Here is a 19426-nt window from a genome sequence, read left to right as displayed (position 1 = left end):
AAGCTGTAAACTCACTTCTTATTGGAGAATCTGAAGTGTTGCTTAAATATTTACTCAAGATTTTTGAAACGGAATATTAAATTTTAGTTCCAGACATTAGGTTTCAATGCTTTCTATAAAAGTCTTGCATCACAAATACATTTCACTGGTCCTAATTTCTGGGCCAATGTGTACTGGTTCTAGGGAGACAAAACATTGACTTATATGCCAGTTTGTTCATTTGAACTTGCAGAGATCAAACTGCAGTAGATGGGTGTAAAGAAAAAGAGGGCAAAAAGAAGCATCATCCCTGTCCACAACAGAGGCATATTCTGATATTGTGTTTCCTGTGTAAACAAACTCATTTGGGGTTTGAAGGCCAAGAGTAAGAAAGTATTCATGCATTACCACACATCATATAGGAACAAAGCTGTGAACCTATGCCCTTACCTCAAGAAATCTCACACTCAACTTAGAGTGGCACAAAGAAATAATCTGACTGAGTAATGGAGCAAATATCCAGAGACCTGCAGGAGAATGCTCTCTTCTAGAAAGAAGGAAGAATGTACAAGAAACAGTAGGTTTTCTTGCATAAATTGCTGTGGAGTGAATATTTATCAGAGAAGACACTGAATTTCATATAAGGAATGTAAGAAATGAAGTGGTCAAACACACATTTAAGTGATCAGGACATGTTTAAGTAGGTCTATCTTTAAAGGATATTAAAGCTTTAATGTGAGAAAAGTCTGGTCTGTAAATTGTATCAGAAGGAAGGTCTTTCAGAGCGCCTCTTTTCCCCCTTGGTATTTATACAAATGGCCCCATGAAACTCAGCAAACTTATCAACAGGTTATGTACTCAGAAAAATCAGAATTGCCTAATAATTCTTATCAAGGAAAGAGTCGTGACAGATAGCAACACTGCATATAAACATTTACACTGGATGGTGCTTGGAAAGAAAGATCATAAGATGCAGTCAAGAAATCTGATTGAGTCATTGGAATAAACCCATCTAAACTACCAAGATGATCAGATTATTCAACTACATTTCTTTTAGTGAAAATTTTCCCTAATCATGGTTCCTTTATTCCCTATTATATTTGTATATTCATAGAACAGTTAATATTTAAGTAATCATGAATGCTCCAGTGCATATATCAAAACAACTACTACCACTTGCCAGTCTTGATACAGCACATGAATTCTAATGTTAGTTTCCTTTATTTAAGCAAAATTAAGTTCTGTGCTCTCTGCCAAGCGTTGTTTACAAATTATTACTTTCTTCAACACCATCACACACAGCAATAACAGTGAGAAAGATAATGTATTTTTAAGGATTGCAATTACCATAAAGATATTAGCTCTGTAACTACAACCAGAAAGGTTTAATACATGCTTTCCTGGCTTTATTTCTAAATCTGTCACTAAATGTTCTGGGTGCTACATGACCAGGACTGACACTAACTCAGCCAAATGTAATTGACAGTGGAAAGATGTGTTAATTCTTTATGTAGGCCTCATCATCCCTTTATTACACTCTTGATTTTGGTATTATAATGGTATTTCTAACAAAAAAGGAAGAGAAGATAAGAATTGGGTAAAAGTCAAGCAATTTAAGAGTTTTGCACGTTAGCTTAATTTATGGCAGCAATCTGTGAAAGGAGAACTGAAACTGGAAACCATGACAACATTAAATGGCAAAAGGATTCATCTCGATTGCTACCTTCAGACCCAGCAGGGCATTCCTGATGTTAGTTTCCCAAAGAAGATAAATTTTGCTTTCCTAGTCTTTCTGCTCCACCTCTCAGCATTTTCCCTTGTAGCCCCACTTATTCAAGGAGAATGGTCTGCATATGCAGTTGCATTAGCCAAGGACAGTGGCAAATTAAAATATATATGTATATATATATATATATGTACTTATTTTAGGAAAGGCCAGAAAGAATTAATGAATTATGACTATAGTTTTAAAAAAAAGTTAATCTGGTACTTTCAAGGGTTCTTAATAAACCTGTCTATAGAAAGATTTACCAAATAGAAATTCTTCTGAGAATAGTTTTAACAAAAATCAAATTATTTTAAATTGGTATAGGAAAAATTTACAAGCACAAATATCTCTAAGGTGTTAGGTATTTTCTTCTCAGTAATGGTTCAAGCACTTAAGCTGAACTTTTAACTTTTATTTATTGTCATGAGTATTTTACTTAACAAAACTGTTTCATATGTATGAGGTTTGAGAGTAGTTTTTTTTTTCTGTGCATAGCTTTAAAGATTACCATCACCACCCAAAGGGTGTATAGAACTAATTTTGCTATGTATAGACACTGTAAATAAATGGCATCTGGAGGTTCAACATTAGTGGCTTTAGCTACTTAAGAATAACTTTGAAGATCCAAGACACGTTAACAGTGCTGAAGCATTAGAATCCAGCATTGAGGAGCAGCTGTTTAGGGTAAGCCACAGAATTATGCTGATGTTTGTAATTATAGCCATTCATCATTTTCACTACTGTACACTATTCTACCATATGAATACAACTAATTTTGTTTTTAAGATTTTATTTATTTACTTGAGAGAATGAGAGAGAGAGAGAGCATGAGAGGGAGCAGCAAACTCCCTGCTGAGCAGGGAGCCGGACGCGGGACTCGATCCCTGGACTCCAGGATCATGACCTGAGCCGAAGGCAGTCGCTTAACCAACTGAGCCACCCAGGCGCCCCTGAATACAACTAATTTTAATTATATTCTCCTGTTGAACATTTTCATTATCTGGTTTCCATTTTTTGGGGGGGGTCATTATTACCGATGTTATTATAGATAATGCTGCTGTGAACATTCTTTTATTATAGCAAAATATGCATTAAATAAATTTTGCCATTTTAACCATTTTTAAGTGTATAGTGAGGTGCTATTAAGCACTTTCAGGCTGTTGTGCAACCATCACCACTGTCCACCTCCAGAACTTTTTAATCATCTCATACTCTGTACCCATTAAAGAATAACTCTCTACTTCCCTCTACCCACTACCCCCAACCCCTGGCACCCACTAGTCTATGTCTCTATGAATTTGACTATTCCAGGTACCTCATATAAGTGGGATCACACAATGTCTGTCCTTTTGTGTCTGGCTTAGTTCACTTCGCATAATGTCTTTAAGATTCATCCATGTTGGGGTGTCTGGGCGGCTCAGTCAGTTAAGCATCTGCCTTTGGCTCAGGTCTTGATCCCAAGGTCCTGGGATTAAGCCCTGCATCAGGTTCCCTTCTCAGCAGAGAGGCTGCTTCTTCCTCTTCCTCTCCCTGCTCATGCTCTCTCTCTCTCTCAAATAAATAAAATCTTTAAAAAAAAGATTCATCCATGTTGAAGAATTGCTAGAACCTCCTTCTTTTTAAAGGCTAAATATTATTTCATTATATGTATACACTACATTTTGTTTATTCATTCATCCGTCAATGGACACTGAGGCTGTTCTCACTTTTGGTTATTGTGAATAATGCTACTTTGAATACTGGTGTACAAATATGTGTTCAAGTTCCTGCTTTCAATTCTTTCAATTTCAATTACTCCATATCCTCACTAACATTTTTTGTTTTCTGTTTTTTAGGTAGCAGCCATCCTAATGGATATGAAGTGGTATCTCACTGTAGTTTTGATTTGCATTTCCCTAATGATTAGTGATGTTGAGCATCTTTTCATGTACTTATTGTCCATCTTCTTTAAAGGGATGTCTATTAAAATCCCTTGACCATTTTTGAATTGCGTTGATCGCTTTTGTAACTGTTATTACTGAATTCTAAGAGTTCTTTATATATTCTGGACATTAATCCCTTATCAGATATGTGATTTACAAATGTTTTTTACCAATTCTATGGGTTGCTTCTTTACTCTGTGAGAGTGCCCTTTGATGCTATCAACATTCTTGTACATGTCTTCAGAGTCCTTATGTAAGAATTTATCTAGAAAATATTCTAGGAGTGGCATTTCTGGGTATTGTATCTCCACCATTTTGAGATAGTAGCAAATTGTTTTCTGAAATAGAGGTACCAAGTTACATTCTCACCAGCAGTTCCCTTTGACCTATATTCTTATTTATACTTGATAATTATCAGATTTTTAAATTTTTGTCAATATAAGTATGAAATGATATCTCAATGTTGGTTTAATTTAATTGTAGGTATGAATATAAAATGGTACAGACACTTTGAAAAACACTTATATTTTAAAATTAAACCTATAATTTCCATATGACCCAGAATTCCCACTCCTAGGTATTTACTCAAGATAAATGAAATTTATGTCTCATATGTGAATACTAATAGCATTATTTCTAACAGCCAAAAAGTAGAATCAACCCAAATACCCATCTGATACCAAACTGATGAATGGTAACTAATGACAATGGATTATTATTCAGCAATAAAAATGAACTACTAATATATGCCCTAACATTATGTTAAGTGAAAGTCATACCAAACACAAAGTAACACAAAGGACTACATTTACTGGATGATTCCATTCATGTGAAATTATAGAGAAAGGCAATACTATAGTGACAGAAAGCAAATCAGTAGTTGCTTGGAGCTGGGAGTGGGGACTGACTGCAAAGGTTGATGGAACTGTTCCATATACTGATTGTGATGGATGTTACATAACTGTATACAAATAACAAAATTCACCAAACTATATACCTAAAAATGAGTAAATAGGATTCTATGTCAATTATACTTTGGTAAAATTACTTTTAAAAGTTACAGGTTAAGTTCAAAACTCTAGGTCGTGTGTCTTTTTTCTTCTAAAATAATAACACAACAAACAAAAGTCCTACACAAATGGCTTTAGAAGTTGACTAATAACCTAGACTTTGTCCTATATTTCACTGAAGCTGAAATTTGGAAACATAAAGGGATCTGAACTGACCAGGTTATGATTGATGAAAAAACCTTGGAATGATGCATCTACATCTCTCCCCAAATCTTCTAATAGCTTACAATGCTTTTCAGCTTCTCTCAGAACAAGTTTCTAAGTAAAATATCCTGTTTATTATAAATATCTAGCTACTTGCTTAAATTTTAATACTGAACTCCTTTCTCTCAACAGTCAGCTTTTGAATAGCTTATATGTCCTCAATACTGGGTTTCTTCAATTCTAAAGTGATCGCCCACACTGAGCATTTAATAGTCACTTTCTTTATTCTTATTTGTCTGGACAATCTCATGGCATTCTCTTGCTAAAGGAAATATTATTTGATACTTTTGCCAAATTAGTGAGTCAGGAAGGGTATGGACATATAACAGTCATACCACAGTATCATTATATTGCTGCTTTTCAATAGGTACTGATTAACTTTCTCCAAAAATTTTAAAATAGTAACATTTAATTGTAGAAAGGAGGTAGGAAGCAGTTTTTAAAACACTCTTACTATGGCATAAATGGGGAAAAGAGTATTCTGATAATGCAGATTTTAAAAAAATGAATGGCAAGGCTTTGCATTTCTCCCTACGACAGAAGTCAGGGAAAACAAAATCTAAGCAATTGTTTGAGGGAGAGAAGTAAAGTACATGAAACTGGGGCTGGTATTGTGCTCTTCCTTTCTAAAGAAGTAAGGCAGCTTCCAAAAACTAATGATGTAATATATGGTGATTAACATAACAATAAAAAATAAAAAAAAAAGAAGTAAGGCAGCTTTACAAAATAGGTTATCATTGAACAGAGTACTTTTCTTTAGTTAGTCAACCCACACTTGTAGCAACAAAGAATATTTTTCATGTATACTATCTCCCCCCTAACTCCCGCCCCACCTCACTTCCCCCTATTTTCCTGTCTCTTGTTTTTGTATTATAATACTCTGTATCCTGCAACTAGCTCCGGAGGTGCTCAAGGACTAGAGATGTATGTTTTATTTATCTTTACCACCGCAAAGCATGTAGCACAGGGTTCCATAGAAAATAACTCAAAAAATGTGGCAAATTTGCTGCCCAATTACTATCTAAAAAATATATGTATATGAATAGTTCTTAGACTGCCTAAAATTATCACAGGTATAACTGCATATTCAGTTTTATTTGAATATGAACGATACTACTTTATAAACCCCCTTCCATAGTCATCAGCCCTTCTTCTTAAAGTTATACCATGCCTCCATTAGTAAGGCTTTGTTTGACAGGAAAATCAGTTTATAAGATGATCAGTCACATTCAGTCATAGTGGCCACAATTTTTGAACAACAGTTTCATATAGGGTTAAAATCCCCTTCAAACGGAGCTTTTACAGAATAAAAAGGCATTTGTTTTTAAACTTACTAATTATACTCACTAAATGCTGTCCATGTTGTCAACTTTCCCCCACTGTGAAAATTACAAAATCAGTCATAAGATTAAACTCAGAAAATGACTACAGCAATTCACAGAATACTAAGCCGGCTGGGTTCATTTAAATCCTCTATGGGAACAGTCTTTGTGGTGAACAAAGACCTACAGCTATACAGCTAGTCCCATAAATCATCTTTTTTTTTTTGTCTGCTCCAGGGCTGAAATTGTTTATTGCCCCTCCTAATATATGGGGGAATCATCAAGAACCAAAAAAAAAGTTTTGTTTCTTTTTTTGTAAATTGGAGAATTACTCCTCTCTGCCAGCCATACTACCCAACACAACAGTTAACTATATCCATTACTGTTTAGTCACAATGACTTCAACAAGTATTGTTATAGCACCGTATTGTGTTTTTTATATCAGTGTATGAAGAAAACAAAAATTTAAATGAAAGAAATTACAGTTGTGTTCATCTTTTTATTTCCTTGAAATGTGCCTGTATTTAGAGTCATAAACCAAGCCATACATTAGCCTTCTACCAAAAATGAATTATAATCCTCACTGTAGTTCTATATACAAATACACAATTGGTTTTTAAATAATTATTATTGGCAGACGATAAGGAGCATAATTTGGCAAGTCTTATTTTGCATTTTCAAATGCTCTTTAAAAGTCTGTCAATTTATGCATGAGACATATTTAACTCAATCCAATTCTGAAAATCATCCCTGATTCTTTCTCACTCTTTCATTCTTTTAATCACTTGCTCAATTCTAGACACACACACACAAACACACACACACACACACACACACACACACGTTTCAGTTTGTTCTAGCTTCTAATTCCTTTTCCTTGGTCCCTCCCCTAATATAAAACTTCCAAAAATTGGAATCCCTTCCTTGTCAAAAAGGTCATGTGTTTGCACAGGAGAGTACAATAACTAGGCATAGCTAGTGCACAAGGCGATGGTGTACCATTTATCTCCATACTGCCCCTCACAGCATATTATCTAGACATATGAGAGGCAGAAGCACAGGCTTCACAATATAATGATCACTTACAGGCCTGGTGAGTGCATGCATTCGTGCCTGTGTGTGTATTTAAAGGACAGAACACGTTCACATATATAAATAAAATAGGAAAAAAATGTTGTGAGAAGAAAAATAATGTCTTCAAAGCAGTCGGTATCAACAAGGAATACTAATCAAGTCTGCATCAGACAAATTACATTTACAAACTACTGTTTTCCAGAGAATTTAATAACTGAAAATTGGGGGGGGGAGTTATAATGAAGTTTCACACAGCCTAAGCTATAGTGTTGTAAATATGATAATATCGAAACAGATGTCATCAGATTCCAAAAGAATCAAACAAGTGTTACACTTAAAGTATAAACTAACTAATTTGTACCAATGAATGTAAATTAATGAATATTTCAACTTAGAGAAAAATCTTTAAATTAGCTCATGAAAATTGTGTCTTTTTAGAGGCAAGTAGGAGAAAAGAGGTATGAATTTGTTCCTTTTAATGAGAGTCCAAGTTTTCGAAAAAGGTATTGTGCTATACATACTCTTAACTACAGGGATACCTCAAAGATATTGCAGGTTTGGTTTCAGTCTACAATGAAGTGAATATTGCAATAAAGCAAGTCAGATGAATGTTTTGGTTTCCCAGTAGATATAAAAGTTATGTTTACACTACACTGTAGTCTATTAAGTGTGCAGTAGCATTATAGCAAAAAAAAAAACCTATGTAAATAACCTATGTAAATTTAAAAAATACTGTAAGCTAACCATTATCAGTGCTTTCAGTAAGTCATAAACACTGATCATAGATCACCATAACAAACAATAATGAAAAAGTTTTAAATATTCTGAGAATTACCAAAATGTGACACAGAGACACCAAGTGAGCAAATGCTGTTGGAAAGAGTGCCTATAGATTTGCTTGACACAGGGGTTGCCAAACCTTAAATTTGTAAAAAAAAAACACACACACACAAAACTTGCAAAGTGCAATAAAATGAGGTATGCCTATATACTGATTTGAAGAAGTATATCTTCAAAACTCATTAATTTCTATGCCCCACATGATCATATAGCTTTACCTGTGCTAATACAGCACTTTGCTTTTTCTCCCATCTCAATTCCATAATGTAGGCTACAGAGAATAAGAAAGATATAATGCATCTCCACATTAACATAAATCTGGAAAATATCATGACCATCTGTAAAAATTGAGACTGCCATCTTGGAAGAAAGCAACTGTAAAGATGGCAATACTACCTTCATCAAGTGTTCTTTTTACTTAGGAAGTCAATCTGTATGTATTGACTACTATAGTATAAGGACTAGAAACTCTAAATCTTACAAGTGGGAAAAGAGCTGATTTTCTAAGTGAAGGACAGTCTTCAAAACACATGGTGGGGGGCGCCTGGGTGGCTCAGTCGGTTAAGCGACTGCCTTCGGCTCAGGTCATGATCCTGGAGTCCCGGGATCGAGTCCCGCATCGGGCTCCCGGCTCGGCAGGGAGTCTGCTTCTCCCTCTGACCCTCTTCCCTCTCGTGCTCTCTATCTCTCATTCTCTCTCTCTCAAATAAATAAATAAAATCTTAAAAAAAAAAAAAACACATGGTGGTACTCATGGGATTACAAAATCAGGGAGGCAAGATCATATGTTTCTAACTTTTAGAGGGCTGCATTTTTAAAGAGACGTTCAGAAGAAGTAGCCTGTGTTTTGTTCAGATTTTAAATGGCACAAAAGACATTAGACATGAGGGCTTTGGGTTGAATTTCTAAGCTGGTATCCAAACATCTTGATTACTAGAGAAATGGGGATCACTGAAGCAATCTTTTAGTACTACCATTTTCCTGTGTGCACAAATCCATATGCACTGATTAACAGTATGTGCTTTAGGATATATAGCAAGTAACATATGGGAATTAAAAGAACTTGTTTCTTTAAAAAATAAATTTAGTGTTCTATAAATTTAAACACTTCTGGGCTTCTTAACTTAAGTAATATTAATGTTTGCTGTTTGAAAATTTTAAATTTTGGTATACTGATTTACATGAAGAACTGAGGGAAACAAAAGCCCTTGACACAATTATGGAAATTGAATCTAAAATGTCACCACTGGCGTAGTACCACAAGAGTACAACATTTATCTTTAAGCCCAAGAAACTATTCAGTGGTTCTCAATGATGAGAGCCCATTAAGCACAATACAATAAAACACAACGGACCTAAATAAAGGTCAACCATCAAATAAGTGGAACAAAAGAAACTATTTAAAATTATGAATGATATCCAGTCCTTAAATCATTCTATGCTGCTTAGTTGTTTCAGAGGTCAAAAATGGTAAATGTTCCTACTTCAAAGAATCTAATGTGGCACAGACAAACCTTTAACTTGAAATGTTCGTGTTTGTTGGTCATAAATTATGAACAAATAGTATGGTGTGTCATGATATTACATGATGACATTTAAAAATGCAAAGTAACATAAATGAGCTCCTTTGTGTTTTGCTGTACATTTGTATCTGTGTGACTGATAACAACCAGTGACTCAAGGAGATCACCAACTGAAAAGTCTTTCCTGCAAGTAGCCCCTCAGGAAGGAAATTTTAAAAGACCCAAAGGGAGAAAAAGGAAAATCTAGAAAGAAGACCTACCATTCCACCCAACCCTGTACTTGATAGAGAGCCTAATCCTCCCTTACACAGCATTTTCCAATACAAATTACATCTCTTAAAGCAATTTTCTTCTCAGCAAAGTATCAACCACAACTCCCACCAAATTCAAATAATGTTAAATACTGTGTGATGGGAAAAAAAACATATTTCAGTGAAGCAAAAGAGACCATCAAACTCTTAAAAATAGCTTGAGCCACTGAAATAATTTGAGTCTTAGGAAAAGCTGGATTCTAACTGTGCCTCTGACACTGGGAAGCTGGGTTAGTCCTCTCTGGAGAGCAGATCTTCATTTGTAAAATCTTGAGAACAAGGCAACTAACCTTGCCTACACAAAACTGATAGGCTCTGAGAGGCTATACATACAAAGCCAAGTGATAGCTCTGTAATTATGCAGATTATTAGGTACTATTTTATTACAAATATGTAGGCTTTATTGCCTGGATACATTAAAATCTATTAGAGGAAGAGAAATTTTCTATTAATATTCCTGCAATTACTTCCAATCTAAATTGAATAAAAAAAGGGATTCCTCATTTAGAAACTACCAGAGTCAAGAAAATCCACATGTGATTTTCCCCATTTTCAGAATTCCATAAGTGGCAGAGGTGTTCTGTAATGCTTCCTTGAACTGAGCCATGTATATCCAAACATTCTGTTACAGAGCAATGAGAGGCAGTATGCCTGCAAAGTTTGGGACATAGAAAACAGATTTAAGCCTCAACTTGGATACTTACTAGCTTTTTAATACTGGAAAAATTGTATAACTTCAATGGGCTTTAGTCTCCAACTTGCAAAATGGGGTTAATAATAATTTACCTCCCTGAATCACAAGCAAAGTACTTTCTAAACTGTTAAAAGACAGGCAACCAAATGTGTGGACTACTGACTAGGATTTATTGATCTTTGGTAGGGTATATCCTGCAGTGATTATTTCCTAAAATATCTTTGGTTATAAATTAATACTCATATATTTATCTATTAACCTACATTTAAAGGTAGAATTGCTGGTTAATATTTATAGAAAACAATACTTTTTTATGTTTTTATAAATAAACCACAGCAGTGTGACAATTATATATTCAATAGTTTTGCTGGTAAAAAAAAATATACCCTTTATATCTGTGAGGAACTAAATTCTCTAACTTTAAAAAAAAAAAGTTAACACTTATGCCAAACACTCACAACAAATCCTTTATTTAATCAATTGCCCAGCTTTCATTCAATACTAATTTATTGAGGGCTTCATATAAATAGACACTGGGGATTTACTGTGGAATAAAATATACATCCAAATTCCATACATTCTCAGCCTTGAAAGAGAAATAAAATAATTAAAATGTGAATAGTTCTCTAATAATGTCCTCAAAGTGGGTAGAGAGAACCAGAGAAGATCTAAAGAGCAAAAACTAGATGAAGAAGAACAGTAAAGGGCATTATAAAAATGCAAAAGGCAAGCTGTTAAAGTTACATGTTTTAAAAAAGAGAGAAAAATGGAGCATTATTAGGAGGCTAGGACCCTACCTCTAGTTTCATAACTAAAGCAGCCACTGACTGTCCTGGTTTACCTGGGACTGTCCCAATTTTAGTACTGAAGTCTCACATCCCAGGAAAAGCCTTATCCTGAGCAATCTACAAGTTGAAGCCCCAATCCTCAAAGTGACTACATTTGGAGATAAGACTTTTAAGGAGGTAATTAAGGTTAAAAAAGTCAAACGGGTGGGGCCTAATTTGATAGGATTAGTGTCCTTATAAGAAGAGGAGGTGACACCAGAGCTCTCAAGCACATTCTCAACTCTTTCTCTATGTAGGGCGCAGAGGAAAGGCTCTGTGAGGACACAGCAAGAACTTGGCTGTGGGCTAGCCAGGAAGAGATATCTCACCAGACACCAACTAGGCCAGCACCTTAATCTTGGACTTCCCATCTCCAAAACTGTGAGAAAATTAATTTCTGTTGTTTAAACCACCAAGCCTATGGTATTCTGTTGTGGCAGCCAGAACCTACCAATATATAAACCAAAGTATTTCCCTTCTCTGAATGTCAATTGTCTTAACTACAGACTGAAGAGGCTAGTTTCCTTTTTTTTTTTTAAGATTTTTTTACTTATTTTTGAGAAAGAGAGAAAGAGAGAGAGCATGCGTGCGCACACGAGCCAGGGGGAGGGGCAAAGGGAGAAGCAGGCTCCCTGCTCAGCAGGGAGCCAGATGCAGGACTTGATCCCAGGACCCTGAGATCATGACTTGAGCTGAAGGCAGACACTTAACTGACTGAGCCACCCAGGCACCCAGGACTAGTTACCTTCATTTGTTAAGATTCTAAGTTTATATAGAAACAATCCACATCATTTCAGCTAAAAATGTTGAGATGTGAAATTTTTAGAGTACTTAGATATGACCTTTTTCCTAAGTATTTTTGTAGATTTTTTCTTGGATTATATATTTCCAAATTTTCCTTCCATTGACAGTCATTTTCTTTAGAAATCATATTTTCTGGTAACTAATCTTCTATTTCTCATTAAAACTGAACCCTTTTTACATTCCTTCTTACAACTTCTATGGGGGAGTTGGAGACTTTCCTTTGTATACTTGGCATAATACCTACAATATTCTGTCACTAATATCATGTGATGGTCTCTAGGAAATAAGGTCTTTTATGTTACATATACTTTATAGAAATGATGGATCTTAGAAAAAGGAACACAATTACATTATCCTATTAATCCTTATGACTTAAAGTAAGATACATAAAATTTTCTCTATAGTAAACTGAAATGTTTTCTTCAGGTTGTCTGTATAAAGCAGTAAAATGTCTGTAAAAGCAGATCATCCTATTATATCATGATTTGTTATGTCTCTCTGTCCAACAAGAATGACTAGAAATTACTTTCTAGTAATTGGTGAAGGGGATATTAACTCAAGACTGAAAAAGAAAGGTTCATGGTCTTTATAAATTATGAAATGAATGATTTAAAAAAATTATGAAGGCAAGTTATCCAAACTAGTATACAAATAACTCAAAATCTTCTCACAATCTGCCTACCAACGTTATCATTTGTCTCCAACATACACCCAATATTCCAGACATTCTGGTCTTCTAATTCATCTTGAAACACATGATGATTATCCCTAGTTATCTACCATCATGAAAAAGAACTACAACCATTTAACAATTTTTCAAAGAACTCTGACAAAAATCATTTTATTTGACCCAAAAAACAATCCTACATAACAAAATAAAAAAGGGTCACTGCATTTCCTCATTCACAGATGAGGAAGCTGAGTTCAGAGAGAGTAAATGACTCAGCCATGAAAATTTGGCTAGTAATGGGCAAAATGGAAGCTAAAAGGTAGGTTCGAGTTCAGCATTCTCCGATCTTGTAAGGTTATGGCTTCTTCCCTTATATAACCTAATTCTACCTATCCTTCAAGATCCTTCTGTTCCATTTTACAGTATTGCCCATCCCCACCCCATTACCAAAAATCCCTCCCTCCCCTAAAGTCCTGTTAACCTCAATGGTCATTAATCTTGGTGTTCACTGACAGTGTATCTTGCGATGTTATGTAATAGTCTATATGTAGTATATTTCCTGACCACTTAACTATACCACTAGCTTCTTGAGGTTTCTATGTGTTTTCTGTATTGTTTGTATCCCCCTGGTGTACCAATGATCTCTTTTGTTTTGCCTTTGTTTGGGCCTGCCTGATATCCCTTCACCTGCCCTTAATCTTTGGTGTCCCTATCTTTGGTTAACAGCATTCTTTAGGATATGACCCATCTTCCAACACAGATAGTCTTGGTAGTGTTCTCAATCAAGGTTCTTTGCCTTCCCTTGGACAAGGAGTATTCTTGTAATCCATACTAGGTCAATCAGTCTCTCTTTCTAATAAGAATTTGAATCAAATTCAGGGAAAGGAGTAAGAAAATGGTTGGAACTAATATACACAAAGACAATTTCCTGAAAAGACTTTCCATTTGTTCTTGCTCCCTGTTTTCTCAAAGCTGCTGCTGTTGTTGTTTTCTTAAATTATTTATTTATTTATTTATTAAATGATTATATTTGTCAGAGAGAGAGAGAGAGCACACTCACAAGCTGGGGGACCAAGCAGAGGAACCAGCAGGCAGAGGGAGAAGCAGACTCCCAGCTGAGCAAGGAGCCTGATGAGGGACTCAATCCCAGGACCCTGGGATCATGACCTGAGCCGAAGGCAGACCCTCAACCAACTGAGCCACCCAGGCGTCCCAGTCGCTGCTTTTTTAAAGGCCAAGTTATTCAGCCTTTCTTCAGTTTCTGGTTGAGCTATCTCATATCTTCCTGATAAATTGCATATTCCTTTTTTTTTTTTTTTTTTTTTTTTTTGCTTAAGTCAGGCAGAACCACTTCCCCTTGTTTGCAAAGATCCTTATCTGACATACCCACAAAGCTTAGTGCCTAGGGAGTGTTAAGGATTTTCAAAAGTTTTGTTCTTATGCAGATTATGTTATTGTATATAACTGAAAACATAAATAAATGACCCTGAAGTGCACCCCTGCTATTGGTTAGAATTTCAATAACCAACAGGCAAGCAGGGGCAAAACTAACATTAGGAATTCATCTGCATGGAAATGACTTATATTATAGTTCAGAAACCTGGTTTGAGGACTCACAAAGTGATAATTCATGGCTGCAAATTAACAAAGCACTTTGTGGTAAGGGTAGTACTTATAGTAATGATACCATTTAGTTATATTTGACATTTAGGTTAACCCATCTGTTTTCCTTTTCTTCCCAAATATTATAGGAGCCAATTGTGATTATCTGAATTTTTAATATTATTTTACTGCAAGATACATCTGGTAAGTTTAACTGCTTATACCATGGCTCCTTTTTTAAAAAGTACGTGAATATTTTAACATACTGTAGCTTCTTGTGAAGAGCAGATTATAGTTTTAAATTCACTGAGAGAGGAAATTACGATTAGAATAATTTAGGTGGGAAAATGTTACCATTTTTTGAAGCATAATCAGTGTTCTACAAAGGAAGTTCTCTCTGCTATTCTTTAAGGAAAACAAATTAAGAAAAATCAATCAAGTAATCTTTTATAATATAACTGGAATTTAACAGCAATTCTAGCTAATTATACTAGTTAGTATTTTAACTACTCCCAGCTGAGCAAGGAGCCTGATGAGGGACTCAATCCCAGGACCCTGGGATTAACTACTAGTCAGTAGTTAATTTACTTTAATTTACTTTTGAACAGATTACAAACCTAAGCTAACTATTTCTATGTACTTCATAAATTTCTGTCATTTTAGACATTTACATCTACTTAGAATCCTTTGTATTCCAGGAACATCCTCTTAATCCTAGACATTAGGGGAATATCATGCATGTATGTGATATTTCTCTTTCTTAATGACAAGTATTTCCCTGAAGATAAAAATCCTACTGATAAGTGGGGGGGGGGGGAAGGGGGCATTTTTAAAACATTCGCTTCTTCTCTTTTAGAACATCTATTACTACATGATAGTATTTCCTACAAGATTATTTTTATTTCATTTGAAGTTGGCAAAAATCTTTGTGCTGAATCCTTTGAGCATACCTCTAGTGATAGATGTCAGATCAGTGTTGTATGGAAGAACTTTCATTTGACAGGTAGATGACAGGAAGAAGCTTCTCTCCAGAATGTAGCTGTTAAATTCTTCTGTGAGATTAATATCATCTTTTGTTTCTGTGTATAAATAACTTATTTGTATTTGCTATATAAAATCAGTTCATGTAATTACTTGGAATACTGTGAAATTAAGACACTTAGAACGGGTACATATTTATTCAAATTAGATAGTTTAACTCTTTTTTATATGAATCAAATGTGAAATAGGTGTACAATATAAATTTTCAATGATCTTTTCTCTTAACTTATATTTTTATAATCATCTACCAAAAATATCTTGATTTACTCACTGTGCATATAGCATATACTCAAAACAAATAGCATCTTCAGAAGAGATGACTTTATTAGTATTGAATATATGGTATGCAATACAATGAAAATGTATTGAATATTTAGATTTATCCTATAAATCTGGTTATGATTTATTCCACTTTATTACAAGCATTGCCTTATTCTCTCTGGCATAATCAAATAATTTCACATGTCCCTTAATATCACAAGAAAAGGGAGTAACTTTTTTTTTTTTATAAAATCTACCATTCCAGAGGATCTTCCCTATCTTTCTGGTCCACTTTCCTTATACACCTCAAAAATGAATGAGTACCAGATATAATTCCATTATACATCCTATTACCTACAAAGGTTATTCTCTGTCTATTTAGGTTAGAACTACTTGAAGCAAATCACTTTTGATACATATTAAAATGCCAGTGCATGTATATGTAATGTACATCTATTTAATGCATGAATAGAAATTTATATCCATTCCTATGTTTGGGATTCTTGTTATAATACACTTTAAGAACTAACCAAAGTCTCTCAATGTTTTAAGCTGGGAGAAGAAAAAAAGTGAAAGAATGGTGAGATGTGAAAGAGGGATTGCTTGTTTTCAGATTTATTTTCCTCTTTAGCTTTCTTAAAGGCCTTCACCTTAATGTCTGTTCAGCTTTCTCTTTGTAACAGACAGATCTTTCCCTTGAATAAGGTGGTTCTTTATAGCCTAGAAATGGCCGTATACGATCACTTTTGTGCTTCTCTGTTTCTTCTCACGAGAATTGAAATCTCAAAAAAAAAAAAATACTATGAAATGCTTGATCAAAACAATAAGATGATTATCACTTGAATTTTTTTCAACTTTTAGTTAATAGACTAGAAATCTAGTATAAGCTTGGTAACAACAGTATTTAACAACAAAGACTATTGATTGTTTAGACTAGAATAAGCAAAGCATATTCAAAAAGAGGTTTCTGGCTATTTACCTCATTACATTTAGCTCCTCACATAGTTTTTAGAGAGACATTAAATAAGTACAAGGGAAATGAAATACAATATTGCATCTACTTTATAAAAAGGAAATTTTTTTTTAATTTACAAACTCCAGTAAGATCTGATCAGAGGAGTTTAGTACTATACTACCACAGAATTTGCATTGTCTTTGAGATTTCACTGCACTAAAATTAAAAATATATATATTTATCTGTTTTAATTTAGACATAATTCACTTACCACAACATTCACCCTTTTAAAGCATACTTATTTTTTTTGCTTATGTACTATTGCCAATTTAGAGTGATCTCTCTCACAGATGAGATTATTGCAAATTAGCATTATAAAATGTTATCTTACCTTACAAAGGAAGTTGATTTTAAAACCCAAAGACTGGGCATTTCTTGAGCCTGAGTTCATGTAGTTTCCAACCAAAAGAACTAACTCTAAAAGTCTGTTAAAGCTTTCACTTTTCTTCAGTTCTTCACAGGCAAGCGTTACCGCTATGATGCTTGGTTTGATGTTGTTTACATGTTCTTCAAATGTCAGCTTGAAAAGAATGTTTTCGAGACGAGGCTGTAACATTTTCACTGAGCTCATCTGTAAGATAAGAAATGCTCTGTAAGAACACATATATATATAGCCTGTTGTTTCATTTTCCAGTAGGCATAATTTTATACACAGGACTAAAATTTCTGCATAAAATGAATTCTTCCTGCGTTTTAAAAATTATTGTTTTGGTTTGTTTTAGACATTCCAAAGGAATATTTTCCAAAGTTTAAAAATAGCTAGCTGTTCAGTTTTAAACAAATCATCCTTTTAACAGTAAGAAAATATTATTGAAGCTAAGTAGTTGCTATTTGTTAACTGCATAATCATTAGTCATCAGTAGCATTTAAACTACCAATCGTCCCTGAGGTGAACTATGAAAATTTACAAACATGAAATTGAGTTGAGTGAACAGTATGGCCACAGATAAAAGATGTACATGATGACAGAAAATGTAAGTGGAACCACATTTCCTAAGAAATTACTATTACTATGCTATTTGAAATCAGAGGACTAGCTCTGATTGAACATTTAATAATTTTTAAACCTATGATTTCTATTCATCAAACATATTAAATATTTACATATGCTCTAAAGAATTTCCCCTACTTGACAGAATGTTGATGTTAAAAAATTAGGTTACAGTAAAATCCCACAAGCTTACTTTTAAGGACATTATTCAAGAATTCTATATTGGTTTTCTTTGAAACAGTTCAACTTAGGTTTTTATTACTTGTTTCAAAGGATTGGTGCACATTCTCTATTCCCTTTGGTATAGCTCCTATGGTAATAAATTCTTTTAGCCATTAATTTCCTATAACTCCAAGTTATTTAACTAGCTTTCATTTACCAAATGAATTCTGAGACAGAGGTGGGGGTAAGAGTAGACACATATGAATATACACAAGCATACACAAATGAAAATAATTTTTTTTTCCTTTAGTAGGCTCCACACTGTGTGTGGAGCCCAATTTGGGGCTTGAACCCATGACCCTGAGATAAAAACCTGAGCTGAGATCAAGTCGGACACTCACCTGACTGAGCCACTCAGGCACCCCAAAAGAAATTATTAATAGTCCTAATTATATTTTTTTTGCACTTAAAAATAGCTTAGTTTCTTGAATATAAACATGAAAAGAATGTGATGACATAAACAAAAGTCCTTAAGCCACAAAGTGCCCTTCAAAAGAAGCAAATAAGCTAGCCCGGTGATGGGTATTAAGGAGGGCACGTATTGCATGGAGCACTGGGTGTTATACGCAAACAATGAATCATGGAACGCTACATCAAAAACTAATGATGAACTGTATGGTGACTAACATAACATAATTAAAAGAAAGAAGCAAATGAGCTGTTGAATACATCATATCTGCTCTAATATGGAAGGAAGGCAAAAGTTCATAATTTTCCTTCTTTGAAATGAACTTGCCCATTAACATTGGGTGTCTGCCTCTCTAAAGATTAACCTTTGCCTTCTGCTAATCCCTGTATATGCTCTTATGCTCTTTATACATTATGTACAAAAGTATGCTGGGAATATTGACCTGTTACTATATTTATGTAGATCTTATTACTACTTCTCAATAGCTCTTTTTTTTTTTTATATGATTGGGGTAATATTATACAAACCATCCTACAGTTTCTTAATCACTCCCATCCATGGTAAGTATAAGACATACCACCAAATCACAAATTTCCAATATAGCCTAAAACTCATAACACAGTCATTTGAAAACTATAGCCACTGATAAAACTAGCATATGATTCTAGATGGGTAAACAGAAATTAAGTGCTAGAGATGTGTGCTGAAGGAAAACTTTAAACTCCTGTTTTAAAGATTTTATTTATTTGAGAGAGAGAGGGCATATGAGCAAGCGGGGTGGGGGGCGGCAGAGGGAGAACAAGAGAGAGAATGTCAAGCAGACTCCACTCTGAGTGCAGAGCCTGACATGTGACTCGGTCTCACAGCCCCAAGATCA

The 19426-nt window shown here is 34.5% G+C and overlaps 1 protein-coding gene across 6 annotated transcripts in view; it reads right to left on the bottom strand.

Moving 5' to 3' along the window:
- DIAPH2 (diaphanous related formin 2) overlaps positions 1-19426 on the bottom strand; it is a 949436-nt gene that overhangs the window by 448205 nt on the left and 481805 nt on the right. For all 6 annotated transcript variants that reach the window (XM_073885915.1, XM_025876973.2, XM_073885914.1 and 3 more), the window contains one exon: positions 17259-17498. In XM_073885915.1, coding sequence (XP_073742016.1) covers positions 17259-17498 — 240 coding nt within the window. The remainder of the gene's footprint in view (positions 1-17258; positions 17499-19426) is intronic.

This window comes from Callorhinus ursinus, unplaced genomic scaffold (genome assembly GCF_003265705.2).
Source record: "Callorhinus ursinus isolate GAN/ISIS: 27379988/994484 unplaced genomic scaffold, GSC_fseal_2.0 scaffold67, whole genome shotgun sequence".
NCBI classification, from domain to species: domain Eukaryota; kingdom Metazoa; phylum Chordata; class Mammalia; order Carnivora; family Otariidae; genus Callorhinus; species Callorhinus ursinus.
The sequence above is the reverse complement of the archived record's forward strand: the minus strand, read 5'-3'. Positions and strand labels throughout refer to the sequence as shown.